The 14,826-nt window shown below is 40.1% G+C and overlaps 1 protein-coding gene across 1 annotated transcript in view; it reads left to right on the top strand.

Moving 5' to 3' along the window:
• tbc1d32 (TBC1 domain family, member 32) overlaps positions 1-14,826 on the top strand; it is a 101,679-nt gene that overhangs the window by 62,477 nt on the left and 24,376 nt on the right. The window contains 4 exon segments of the mRNA XM_034217130.1: positions 3,319-3,388; positions 6,317-6,432; positions 10,864-11,018; positions 13,301-13,441. Of these exon segments, the coding sequence (XP_034073021.1) occupies positions 3,319-3,388; positions 6,317-6,432; positions 10,864-11,018; positions 13,301-13,441 (482 nt within the window).

The raw sequence follows: 14,826 nt of genomic DNA, 5'->3' as shown, positions 1-14,826 counted from the left end.
GTAAGCAATGTACAAATAATCAGGCATAAATATAAAATACAATTGTGTTAATTTAAACTCATTGAGAGCAATTAAAAAAGACGCAAGTTAAGAGTTTTGTGTCTAAATTAAAACTAAATAATATTGTTTCTATTTGATGAAGCCTCCTCATTATTTCTTCAACCTGTCATACACAGCAATCAAAGAATTTCAGATTATTTTTTGATTTTTGAGGGTAATAAGTAACTGGTTTTGAAGCTACTTTAACAAATCCATTCGGCTACTTTCTGTATTTACTTTTGTGGTGACTTATGTAGTTAGTTACCTACGTGTTGTGAGTGTCTGTAGATATGTAAATAGTTATATTTAAGTGTTGACAGGTAATTTAATGTACTGTCGCGTGTATCTTTTGAAACTTGGTTATTCATGAGATGCATAGAAAAATATCGTATTGTGTTTTTTTGCCTGTTTCCATTCTCATTATCTATGAATGTAAATCCCTAGCCTCTGACATATACCTAATTTGCTTACAACATCTAAGTGGTTCTTTTTGGACGGACACAGTACATCGTGGCAGAAAAGTCAGAACAGTTGCATAAAACACCCTGAAACAGTGGTGGACTCTCTGCTCGAGGATCGCACCAAGAGTCGGTTATGAAATTGCCTTGTTAGTCTGAATGCATCTCTTCAATGCTTTAAAAACTAAAGTGTTTGTTGTGTAATTTCTATTTCAGACTCACACATGCTGCTATTCCATTTCCCCTTGTAGTGTGTGTGTGTGTGTGTGTGTGTGTGTGTGTGTGTGTGTGTGTGTGTGTGTGTGTGTGTGTGTGTGTGTGTGTGTGTGTGTGTGTGTGTGTGTGTGTGTGTGGTGTGTGTGTGTGGTGTGTGTGTGTGTGTGTGTGGTGTGTGTGTGTGTGTGTGTGTGTGTGTGGTGTGTGTGTGTGTGTGTGTGTGTGGTGTGTGTGTGTGTGTGTGTGTGTGTGTGTGTGTGTGTGTGTGTGTGTGTGTGTGTGTGTGTGTGTGTGTGTGTGTGTGTGTGTGTGTGTGTGTGTGTGTGTGTGTGTGTGTGTGTGTGTGTGTGTGGACCTCATTCGGCCGGCATTAACCTCTGTCAGTTCGCTGTTCTGAGCTGTATCTCGTTAGAATTCCAAGTATGCTGGACATTGGAACAGTCCTTCGGCGGGACTCGATTACATAGTATCCTTGAAATAGTGGCTCTGTAGCAGCTTTCCTCGACATTGAGAAACACCCTGTATGTGATAGGCTAAGGGGCGGGACATTTCAAAGCGGTTGACCAATCACAGCAGAGCCGGCCAGTTTTTTTCTGGTATTTTTTCTTATACTAGTTTCCTCCGTATGAGACCAATACATAACTTTTTCAACATTAAAGCATTAAAACATGTCACTGTACAGGCACACAATATAAATATGAACCGGGACATTAGCATAATAGGGTCCCTTTTAAAGAAGAGGACAGTTATATAAGAACATGTATAAAATATATATGCATTTCTCAACCATATACTGTCAGTGTAAGAGAATATTTTAATCTGATCTGTTTATAGAGTTTCTTATTGTTTTATAGAATCTGTGATACTGCAAACATCTGCTGGTAGTCAGTCAAAAACTCCTCTGTAAGTTGAGGTCACAGGTCAAACGCTTCTCCTCATATCCTGTGGGGGGAAGGTTTCAGGCTTGTCTGCGTTTCCTTGAGACAAGTAGTTCATTGTCTCCCATCGGTTATTGATTAGGTAAACGCGGGTTTTCTGGGAGCCCGCCTCTCCTCGTGTTGGTTAGATGTTTTGTGTCTTTTGGTTCAGAGAGATCACGATGGTGAAGCACGAGACAGTGTGAAACTAAGTGATCTCCCTGGCCGTAATTGTCTGTACTTGCTCCAATAAAACTCTCAGTGCTTTTGGCTAACGACGGTTCCAGACTCCTTCATTTTACCTCAACATTGCAACAACAGAAGTTTAACTTCACAGTCAGTAGATAAAGTTTGCACAGTGTTATCTCCATCTAGTGCTCATCTAAAAGTTTTACAACTAATGTCAAAGAGTGTTAATGTGCAATCTTTCACCAGTCAGTCTTTGCAAAACAATCTAAATGGTTGTGATTAAAGTTATTACAAGCTGTAAAATAGACTCTGCTGGCATAATGCTGGAGAGACAGGGGGAGAGAGGAATGAGGAGGGAGGGAATAAATACAACAGGAGAGCATTCATCTCCATTAGGCAGTAATTGCCATCAGCGAGAGGTTTTTGGAGATGTTAATATCTGAGGAGAGAAGAGAAAACACAACACTACTTTCCTGGCTCTACCTCATAATCACAGGCTTCTACCAATTAATATCAAATGTGATGGTCTGTACTGTAATTAATCAACATTTGATTTTTTTAAGGGAACAATGGAGAATTATCACTTCAATATGTAGATCACAGCGACTCTATTATAATTTCCACTTTCATATTTCTGCACCATTAGTCTGTAAATTGGATTTGAAAGATTTCCCCGCCGCTGATTCTTCCTGGATAATTCTTCTTCTTTTAATTGTCGAAATCTTCTCATCATCCTTTCGGACAGACTGTCTGAAACAGGGGATCCATTAGCTCAGATGTAATAATATTTGTTTTCCCCCGAAGCCACGAATCAGTGGAAACATCTTCCAAAACGAAATATCAGTCTTGCCGTTATTGCTTCTTTCATCACTCTCTCCACACAATTACAACTGTAACTCCAAAAAAGTAATATATTTTTATGATTCTTAATGGTGCTAAATAAGAGCCCATGAGAGCAGCTGGTGAGACTGATAGCTCAAAAATCCGTACAAAGCTGTTTCATGTGGATCTAAAGCTGCCCTGCTGCTGTAGTATCTCGCTCCACAGATAAAGTCCTGAAATAAAGAGCTTTCTCACAGGGCTCTACATTTCATGCTGTATTTTCTTCCTAAATTCCACCACACTCCTAACATCATAAGGACTCCGCTGCACTAAACCATCAAAACGCTGCTGTGAAATTACCCGTGTCCGAGTGTTAGTGAAATTACTCCGAGTCACATTGTTGCCATGCTACCTCGCAAACATCCCAATTAAATGGCAAACAGCCTCCGTACATCTGCCAGATATAAAATGACTTAGACTCATGCTCTCATCTGTAGTGCCCTGAAAACAGCAAGTCATGATACGTTGTCATGTTTTCCCCCTCTCCACAGTCGTAACGACCTCCGTTAGAGATGTCTAGGGACTGTTTTCCGGCAGAAAAACCTCCAGCCTTCCTCTCTGGGTATTTCTCTGCCAGGTAATAACCACCTCTCCTTTTTAATCACTTCGTTTTACAGCTGAGGAGAAGACTGTGCAGAGTGCTGTAGTATCATCTGTGGAGCAGCTGGGGATCAACACCTGTCTCAGGTATGTACCGTAAAGCGTTTTTCTATAGCTCATAAACCTGTATTTAATTAGACAGCCTTCTGACAGCAGCAACCTGGGACGAGAGGAGAAACCTGCCGTGTGAATCTCTTCGACAGTATCCACTCTAAGAAACCCATAAAGAGGCCCTATTCTGCCTTTTTAGGGTTTTCCCTTTCCTGGAGTGTGTTAGGTTTGTGTGCAATCCCTGTGTTCCCTCCAGAACAGTGTTTCTCAAACTTTTTCATACCAAGGACCACTTAACCAATAAAAAAACATTCGCGGACCACCTAACTCTCCAAATATCCCAAAACACATCGTTTTTCTAGAACAGATTACAAATCGCCTGAAAATGGTACAACCAAGGGGCAACACGTGTGACGAAGGTGTTGCGCTGGGCTATATCATGCAATCGCTATAAGCTCGCTCCATTGCGGGGATATTCCCGCGAGAGTGTGGAAAACTTTAATTAATTAACTTAAAATGTGAAATGTTACCAATATACTCACGGGCCACTAGGGGGCGCTCACGGACCACCAGTGGTCCGCGGACCACACTTTGAGAAGCACTGCTCCAGAGGGAGTTTGTCTCTCACACAGTCCCCCACCTGAAACACCCTTATTGGTCTCCTTTGTTTACTTCCGCAACATAGGGACATCACTATGTAACACTCGCCAACTATTTGCTAGCGCTTTAACACATTGTATGTGATAGGCTAAGGGGCGGGACATCTCTAAGCGGTTGACCAATCATAACAGATCCGGCCAGCTAACAAATCAGAGAAAGAAATAAAGCAATTTTTGAACATTAACACATGTAATAAGTCACAGAAGAGGCACAAATATGCAGCTGAAAATGAGCATAACTTTTTTTACCAACCTTAACCCTCAATCTGCTGTAGGTCATTTCAACATCGTTCATGAAATTCAGTTGCTCTCTGTTAGAAAAATCTCACTCGTCACCGGCTTGGTCTTCAATATCAGGATACATGTATTTATTATCCTTGCAAGAATGGAAGTAGTCATCACACACAGGGCTGCGTGGGACAAATAGTTCCCAGAGTAGAGTCCTTGATATGCTGATATACAAGAGAGGGTGTTACAGTCAACAAGATGGAAGAATACTGGTTCAAAGCAGTATTCTGACATTAGTTAAGATTAGCTAAGGCCTGCGTAAGCAATAAACATGACAGTCATATATCTCTCTATGGGCTGTGTCATCATGCCAATCTTAGGAACATCATAACTTCAACACAGTGTCTCATGAGCGTCATCCATATACATCCGTACACAGCTACTGTTATCATATGCTACTCTGATATAGAAGGAACATTCAGTATTTTCCCAACACTCTCTCCTCCATTTCATTTGAGTTTTCCTGAGGCTACAAGTCCATTCATGACGGACCCACATCAAACATTAACTTATATCTAAATACCTCTAAAACTTCCACTATAGTTCACCTCAATCATGAACTTGCCGCAAGCAGCGTTACTGAAATCAAAGCCTTTACTTCAACATGCCGTGCAAGATTCAGTCTCCCGCCTATTTGTTCCATATCACACTGAGCTGGATCAATGAGAACATGTGTAAAGATGTTTCTAATATTACAACGTTTACACCATTTATGCATCTGGCCTCAGGTGTTGTTGCCAATCCCTCACAGAGAAAATATGTTGTTTTCTTTGGCTGTGCAACAATGCTGAAAAACGGAGAAGGACATAAGGGTGAAGAAATAGAGAAATTCTCCAGACATGGTATTGAACTTGAGTGCAACAACAACAAATATGTTTGCTCTTCAGTAGCCTTTGTTGGCTGTTTGAGGGCCCAGAGTGTATCCTTCAGAGGACTTAAAAAAACACCTGTCCATAATTCCGTTTTAACACATCAGGAAAACATGCTGCCATACACAGAGGAACAGTTTGTATTCCCTTCTGCTCCTACAGTAGCATTACACCACCCACACCTACTGAGTGTGTAATGCACCTCCTGCTGTGCATAATCTGATCTTTATTCTCCAATGGGTGGGCCCTCAGACGTGCGTTATGTTCTGGCATCGCTCCTATATGTTTCGTAATGACACCCCGATGCTACATTACATAGTTGATATACAAGTTCTCAACATCCCTCCCAGCAGGTTCAGAAACACAGCTGTTTGCATTTTTCAACAGAGCAATGCGTTTTATAGGATTAAAAGCTGTTAGACATGAATTAGAATTAATCCTTTCCTTAGAAGTGTCAGACTTGCGAAGTTTAATCTAAAGATATTGGACTTGTTGAATTCAATATTGATGAGTACTTCTATGTGTTTGCCTGAGGCCTCAGTTGTTGTCTCTTTGTTTATATATCTCCCATTGTGTTGCATGACTTTCCTTTGAGTACAAGAAGGGGAGTTCATTAGTAAGGTTTCATAGAAAAACAACTTATTTGTTTTGGTTTTACAGTGAAACAAACAGGGTTTTTGGTTGCAATGAGCAATAGCTAAGTGATTTTGTTTAAGAGCGGTTTAAGGGGTTTTTAAGGGGCGGTTTTGGCGTTGGTCATCAGATCAAGGGGCGTTGGTGAACTCCAGTTCAAATCCCGCATCGGCCACCACTGCGTCAGGCCGTTGTGTCCTTGGGCAAGACACTTTACCCGCATTTGCTCCTGTGGGTAATGTCCGCAGTAATGACTCTTACATGTCTAATATGTGTAATGTGTAATTGTAAAGCGCTTTGAGCACCTGTAAAAGCGTTCTAATAAAAAAAAAATGTAATGCATTATTATTATTATTATTATAAGAGTACACAAATGAACTTGTATTTAAAGGAATTCCCTTCAGAATAAGCCCAAAGACCTTTGGCTGTGGTACTGTTATAATAGCTCAGACCCATTTATGTAAGATTATTTGGTAGATCTAACAATGAACATTATTTCTGTTTTTCTCGTACAGATACGGCAGCTACCTGAAGCTCCTGACAGAAGATGCTGTGAGCGACCTGCCGCTGCTGATGAGGAATATTAAGATCTTCTTGTCCACGCAGCGAGTAACAACTGCGTCACAGCTCAGTATCCTTTACAAACGCCACATCGGCACAAGTGTCGCTATAAACGTATTCACAACCCTTTTGTTCTTGTGCTACATAGTTTGTTCTGTTACATTAGTATAGGATTTGTGTTCGAACATGATCCAATCCCACCATAACCTTAATCAATGACCATGTAAAGCCTATTAAGCAAAAGTGTTCCTAGAAAGAGACACTGCGTATCCCACTGGGACACAACGTAGAAATATGTGTCACTTCAATTTAAATTGAGCCTTCAACATATCATATAACTGCATTTGTATATTTAACTTATTTGGAATAACGCTTTTAAGTTTACTAGACAAGCAAACTATGTCTATTAATATTATTTTCTATATTCACAGATTTAGACAATTTCGGACAGTTAAACATTTAGTTCCGATTACACAATTAACCCTCCTGTTGTCTTCGGGTCAAATCTGACCGATTCACTACTTTCATCAATCATAACTTTTTTGTTTTACATTTGATTACATTAAGGCTTTATGATATCCTTCACAGTAGACATTTGAACATATAACATTGCTGATCACACTTTCATAGAATTTTGGATGATTTAGTCAACTTTGTAACACCATGGTGTTCCCGGTCAAACATGACCGCCATAAAGAAAAGGAATTAGTAACCATCCGGATCAGATAAAACACACACACCCACATCCACCCACACACACACACACACACACAGATACACACACACACACACACACACACATACTATAGATGTGTGTGTGTCCCTTATGTGCCCAATCCCCCCATGTGGATCACACCTGACACACACACACACACAGAAAAATGTGACACATTTCCCGCTCTTATGTGCCCCTCCCCCCACATGGATCACACCTGGCACACGCAATACATGTTCAGTGTCTATTCTTTGTATGTTTACTGCAGTTTTTCATGTATACCAGTAGTCTGATACAATATGTACAGTTTGAAAGGGTGTTAAATTAAATGTGGTGATGATTAATGGTTTTTGTGTTAATGTAATAGCAGTTAAAACAGGACCGGTTAAATTTGACCGCGAACACCAAAGTAAGGGGGGGTTAAGTGAATACCCACTAATACACAAGTTTGCCGAATCTTATAATAATTAGGAATCATTTTGATGACTTCAACTTTCTAAAAGAGGATCATAGAAATGTGTAATATCAATATAAAGTATGAATCTTTGGGAAATAAAATGAAAAATCCCCCCAAAAATAACACAGTTCACTTTGATACCGTTAAAACAGTCAAGCAGGGCTGATGCTTTATTCAGCAAAAGAATATACACACAAAAGTATTCTGCCTTTACCATTACAAATGCTATATTCCCTTATACACTATCTGGACACATGCTATCAGTTCATTTTCATTTTTATGCGATGAGTTTTATTGTAATCAATCAGGGGACAGTCTTTGAGAGGGAACATTCGTTACTGATAGTGTCCGTCTCTGTCTGATCAACACAATACGGATAATCTCTCTCATCTGTGTCTCAGAGAATAATTCAGCGTCCTTTTGTACCACATAGCAACTGATAGGCCTCCTATCTCCTTCAGGAAGTCTCCCCTTTGTATGTGGACAATTGAACATGAAAACACTGAGATAAAGAGTCAGCACACATATAGAGCACACTGACATTTTCCCATCTCATGCTCAGACGACGCTGACATTCAAACTAATATGAACAACTTGGTAGTGAAGATCTTTTTTACCGAGCATGGTCATTTTGCCGTATCGCAGGTTTACTACAGCCACTAGGATTTGTCATGGATGTTATGGATAAGTGAGAAGTAATAAGATTCAGAAAGCCCCACCGGATACAACATATAGTGTATGATATAAAATGTGTTGACATTAAATGTCACCTATCATGCTATTTTTAGGCAATAGCATAGGTCTCAGATATATAAAAAACATGTCTATGAAGTACGGCTGCTCGATTATGGCAAAAATCATAATCTCGATTATTTGGGTCAATAATTGTAATTGCGATTATTAAATGCGATTATTCATTGACTTTGAAAACATCCATTTATTGGATTTTTTTTTTTTTAACAGTATGTTTTTAACAGTTGATTACCCTGAACTTTAAGTATAATTCAACTGAGAAACCAAAAAAAAAAAAAAAAAAAAAAAGTAATAATAATAATAAAAAAATAATCGTTTTATTCCGATTACGTTATTTTCGTAATCCTTGCAAGCCATAATCGTAATCGCGATTAATTGAGCAGCCCTACTATGAAGTGTTTTGCTAAAAAAATCGCCCATTCTTGCCATGCCTCATATCCCTCTATTTCACTTCCTGTTTCTGTGTTGATTCTGGGTATAAAGCTTTTTTTTTTTTAAAACTGAAAAAAGGCTTTCTCTCTTGCGGGTTTACCACAAGGTGAGTTGCTTTTTATATCCTGCTTCTTCACACACATGCTCTCCAGTACAGGTTAGCTCTGAGTGTTAGCGATGCTTGCTAATGTAACCAAAGACTATTACGTCCAAAACAGGAATTGTTTCCGATACAGCAACATTTCATTACGTCATATCGGATGGCAAATGGATCAGCTCCGTTGTACCCCACTGTTTTTAGAGATTTGGGTACAGAGGAAAAGAGAGAGGGTTTTATTTTCTGACACTTTGTGAGTTCCCCGACACCGACACATATTTATGTTTAAAAGACATCAAAAAGTGGATTTTGCATGATAGGTCCTCTTTAAGTCCATTTAGTTTTGAGTCACTGATCTGTTTTTGAGCATTGAAGACATTTTAGGTCATTCAACTTTTCAAAAGTCTCAGTTAAAGCGAGGAAAAGCAAAACAAAGCCGTGATGTTATCTGTTAAATGGAGTCTATTTTTAGCTTGAGTGATGGCAGATCAAAATGTGTTCTGAGGCTTTGGTTTATTAATTCTTTATCATTGAAAATGACGTCTTGTCAGAGTGACCTACAAATAGAGATGAGGCGTGTCAGTCAATCACTTTCAAAGAGCATGAAGTGTTTGTAACTCAATGTGTGTGTTATTGAGGGCTTCAATGTCCTCACATTTCAGTATTCAACACAGGACTTTGTGAAGCATTTTTTTATATTCTGTTAAATTATTCCCAGTGAATGTCTTGAGGGCATATTCAATCTTTCTTTGGCATTCTACCAAAACAAAAGTAAAAAGTTGACATTATTTAAAAGGCAGCGAATCAGCAGCCAGACATTAAAAGCTATGTGTCGATAGCCTGGGGTTGTTTTCTCGATTTCATTCACTACCAACTAATCTCTTCCTATTTCTCATGCAAAGGGAGACTCAGACCTGCACATGAAGGCAGTCTTATGCTTCTAGCAGTCTGAACACAATTATAAAAACAATTAGATTAAAAAGTGTAAATGCACCAGATCCGGTTTAACCCACCTAAGAAAGCTCTAAGTTAAAACCCTAAGTGTCTGATTGGCGTTTGGAATTGTGTTTATTCATTATTGTTGGCATAATGTGGTGTTAACAATGCAGAGCTGCCACCTGGGAGTCTTTGTGGTGAATGATTCATTTATTCACACTCAACTCCTCACACCAACATCCTCCCACTAAGCCCTAGCCAGTGAGACAGTCTGTTTTTCCTCTCATAGATTCACTAAATAATACAGCCAAAAGAGATCTGGATCCTACAGTATAGGATGTGTTTCTGCTATGAGATAATGCTCTGGTGTAACAGGGTTAATTATCTGTCAAAGCATTCCTCGCTCTGTGGTTGACTCTGCGGTGGCAGTTGACAGTAAAGCGATATTAGCTTACCGCTTAATTTAACACAACATAAGGAATCAGCTTCATGTGACACAATCGGTTCAAATCCTCTAAAATATATTAAAGTGGACATATTTTCAGGTTCATATTTGTAGTTAGTGTCTCTACTGTGACATGTCTCCATGCTTTAATGTTCAAAAAGCTCTTTATTTTTCTCATACTGCCTGTGCTGCAGCACCTCTTTTAACCCTCTGTCTGAAACCAGAGCCCAGTCTGCTCTGATTGGTTAGCTGGCCGGCTCTGTTGTGATTGGTCAACCGCTTAGAGATGTCCCGCCCCTTAGCCTATCACCTAAAATGTGTTGGAACACCCTAAAAAGCATAATAAGGCCAAATGTGTCCGATTTTTGTATGCCTTCCCAGCTTTTTAGATCATTCATTGGTAATAAAATGCAGAGGTTGTTAATTCAGATTTAATTTGACTTGCAAGTATTACATTTCCCTCCTTTAAAGCTGCTATATACATTTGTGTTACAGAAGGCCCCTTTAAGATAACATAAACACTGTATGGCTCCACATATATCCGTCACATCAATGTACCACTTTCATGTTGCAAAACGAATCTAAGGCGCCATGTTCTTTTGTAGCTTTGCAGTGAGTCTGAGTATCTTTTCCATCAGTCCTTTGCCTCTTTAACTCTGCCTCCAGTCACTCAGCAGGACGGGTATCCGGGCTACGACTGGCTGGCCTCCACAGTGTTTCTCATCATGGCGGGGAACATGGACCGCTCTCTAAAGCTGTTGCTCAACCTGTCCTCTCTGCTCACTTCTGCATTCATCTGGCCAGCGAGGATACATGCTTCTGTGAGTATAACAACGTGCAACTACAGTGCTCTCTAAGGCGAGGCAAGTTTATTCATACAGCACCTTTCAACACAAGGCAATTCGAAGTGCTTTACAAAAATGAAAGACATTAAGAGCATTAAGAAACAGATTATGAAATGGCATTTAAAACACTCATTTAAAAGATAATAAAACATAAATAAAAAAGGTGCATGAATTACGGTACGTCCACACGGCAGCGTCACGTTGAAGCTTGCCGGTGGGCGTGTCTGGCGACCAACAACCAATCACATTAATCTCCCGCCCCGGACACACAAGCACGCGGTTTGATTGGCTTGAGCTTGTACTGGCATATGATGTGATTGGCTGACGCTTCCGTCGAAGCTTGAAAAGTTGAACTTTTCTCAACGTTTGAAGCGACGGAGGCAAAGCGAGCGACGGAGGCAAAGCGAAGCGACAGAACCACAATGCAGTTCGGCAAAGCGTGACGTCACCCCATTCGAAGTGAATGGGAAGCGTCTCCGTTGAAGCATGCGACGCTGCCGTGTGGACGTACCGTTAAAGTGACCGTGCAGTGTGAGACACACACATCTGAAATGTTCAGGTCTGACTCTCAATCATTGCTAACCTTTTAGAAGAAATAGTTTTCTTTAACCTCACCTTTCTTTCTACTTTGTTTTTTAACTTATCCTTTAGTTATTTCAAGTGTTTCATGCTCAACAACAAACCCCCCTTTTGATTCTAATCTGCAACCCAATAATCCGAAGATTCCACGGATCCTGGCCATATTTGTGTAGCATAGAAAATAAATTTGCTCCCAGACATTCATGTGGCTTGCTCGTGTTGGACCCCATCTGTAACCCCAATACACGTAGGGGAGTTATTTGTAGTTGTTAGCACAGTTTAGGATTTGAATATGCAGTAACTTGGCACTTAAGAAGCATTGAAAAGTCATGAATTATCCTACAGAGCGTGTTTCAGCTTTAATGTTTTGTCCCTGTCTTGGTTTGAGAAGACTTCAGTCACGGTGCTGCTGCCAAGAGATTCCTTAGAAAAAGTCAAATGTAAATGTGGGCTACAAAGTGTTCATGTAAGTGTTAAATTAGTTAGTGACATATTTTCTTCTAAAGACTGGAACAGCTTTTTACATCTACATGCGGGTGCGCAAATATTACCCAGAGATTTTCTTCTAGACTAAATGTTGGTATTAAAATGCCCTTTTCAAACCTGGTAATTTTATTGATGACATTTGTATAGATGTATTAGCTTTGAAAGATTATTTTAAATGTACAAATACCATACACATAATTGAAATGACTTGCTTTAACCCCTAAGGGGAAAATATCAATTGTATAGGTCCTATCTATAACTTCTAGATTGGGGCTTTTCAAACATTTTAATTACGATTGAATGGATTAAGTCCTCTAAAAAACTATTCCAGACAGCTCATCTCCATTTTACACTTGTAAGGATAGGTTGTTAAGATAACCAATTAAGGTAATGAACTATTTTTCCAGTAGGTTTCTTTATCTATGTCAAACAGAGCCTCCTCCCTAAGCCCATACCTTGACATTTTCGATAAAGTACAGTAAAAGCTATACTTAATCTAAATGAAATAAGGCGTGTCTGCATGTCCACAGAGTCCACCTCCCAAATGTTAACAGCCTCATTTAGGAGGAAGGGTTGTAGGAGGAGTTGTAGGAGGAGGAAGAAGAAGACAAGATAAATGAGGGGAAAAGGGAGAAGTAAAGGAGTAAAACAAAATTACAGCAGCGTTAGAAGTCTGAAATGAAGTCTAGTTTCAATCATTTTAAATTGCAGGGGAGACGTTTTGCAATCATTAGACCAACCTCTGTAATCTTGTCATCTTGTCAAAGTCAATACAGCTCAATTGGACTCGTCTGAACGTGTGTTACGTGTTCTCAGTGTGTTGTATGCACACAGTGAATTTCTCCACACCGCAGTTAGTGTCTGACTACACAACGTGGTCGATTTTGTCAATATCACGGAAAATGGAAAGGGCACAGATAATTAAGGCAGCAGGGAGCTTAGCAGGGAATGTGGCGAACTTGTATTGGAACACAAAACAGCATGTTATTTCTATTTATTACTCGATAAAAGTGAATACAAGTGTTCAACACTGTTTTTATCTGCACTGAATACAGAACGAGGAGCTTGTAAACGATGTTTATGTTGTTTTGTGTTTAAATATCCCCCAGCAGAACAAGATAAATTGGACACTATTTACATATCTAAAGCTCTGTTTTGAATCTAAAATGGTTCTGGTTTTGTTTGCTGGACAGATCCATGTTCCTGTGGAAGTAGCTGAGTCAGGAATCTCTCCTATGTACTGGTGTACTGCTCACTACGTGGAGATGCTGCTGAGAGCTGAAGTTCCTCTGGTCCACTCCGCCTTCAGGATGTCTGGTTTCACCCCGTCACAGGTAACCAACACGTCACTAAGAGCCTTGTCTCTTGAGCTGATCCTCATATGATGTAGGCAAGGCAAGTTTATTTATATAGCACCTTTCAGCACCCGGCAACCCAAAGTGCTTTACAAAAATAAAATAAAAGACATTTAAGAATAAATACAGTAGAAGCACATTATAAAATGGCATTTAAAAACAGGCAAAGATAATAAAATAAACACAACAGGTATAAAATACATGAATAAAAGCCATACTGCAGTGTGAATATGAACAACTCACTCAAATGCAGCGTCAAAAAGACACGTATTTAGTCTGGATTTCAAAGTATTAACAGTTGCAGTGGACCTGCAGGATTCAGGGAGTTTGTTCCAGATGGTCGGGGCATACAAACTAGACGCTGCTTCTCCATGGTTAGTTCTGACTCTTGTAACAGAGAGCAGAGCCGTCCCAGAAGACCTGAAGCTCCTTACACACCAAGCCGACTTTCGGCGTCGATAAATGTCGGACCATCGATGAGCGTCGTGTCACCCTACTCAGATTGGTGTGTACCGCACCGTCATGTCTTTTCAGCCGTGCCGACACCTTTCGCCGCCGATTCGACATGTTGAATCGGGAGGCTGTCGGCTAAAGAAATCACTCTGATTGGCTGTTCAGCTAGCGAATCAGTGCATGAGAAGCGAAACGGAAGTGAGGGACCCAAACAAACTATTAAGAAGGCAAACCTGAGATTTAATTTAACTCCAGCTCTCGACACAGGTTCGGGAAAGCCCCGTGAGCTTCTCGCTGTAGAGTGAAAATGGAACGCACACGCTATTTGTTGTCTGTTCTTCTTCTCTCGGTGTATCACGCAGTCTGTCTTCCGGTTGTTGCCTCTTTTGAATGACGAATACACACTACCGCCGCCTGCTGGTAAGGAGAGTTATTGCCACTCACGCATGCGCAGTTCGTACGTTCAACTTGGCCGTCGGCTGAAGTCTTTGCGGTGTGTTCCAGTGCGACTGTTGGCCAAGACGCAGAGACGTGAGGCTTAAGACTCCTGGATGGTTCATACTTCTGTAGATGTGTGCTCATAAATGATTAGAGGTGTTTCAAAATCACATTGTGCAGGTTCAGGTTATATACTTGTAACCGTAGGAACATTTGGTCACAACAGGCACATCTTTAAATAAAGTACCATCACTTTAAAACCACAAAAACAAACATTAACAATCAAATGAATAAATAAATGGCCGACAGCATCTGCGCAATGCTGCTTCACCTTGTTCAACTGAGCGATATGTGATATGTCTGTAGCGGTGTGTTTTTGTGCCAGAAGTGAATTGAATATTTCTTTGTAGTCCTGTTTCTTTGTTAAGGAAGCAAAGGGTCAGTTCACGAGGAGTGAAGCTCATGAATTAGAG

Source organism: Gymnodraco acuticeps, unplaced genomic scaffold, assembly GCF_902827175.1.
Source record: "Gymnodraco acuticeps unplaced genomic scaffold, fGymAcu1.1, whole genome shotgun sequence".
In the NCBI taxonomy this organism is placed as follows: Eukaryota; Metazoa; Chordata; class Actinopteri; order Perciformes; family Bathydraconidae; genus Gymnodraco; species Gymnodraco acuticeps.
Note: the sequence above shows the minus strand (reverse complement) of the source record. Positions and strands in the feature narration are given on the sequence as shown.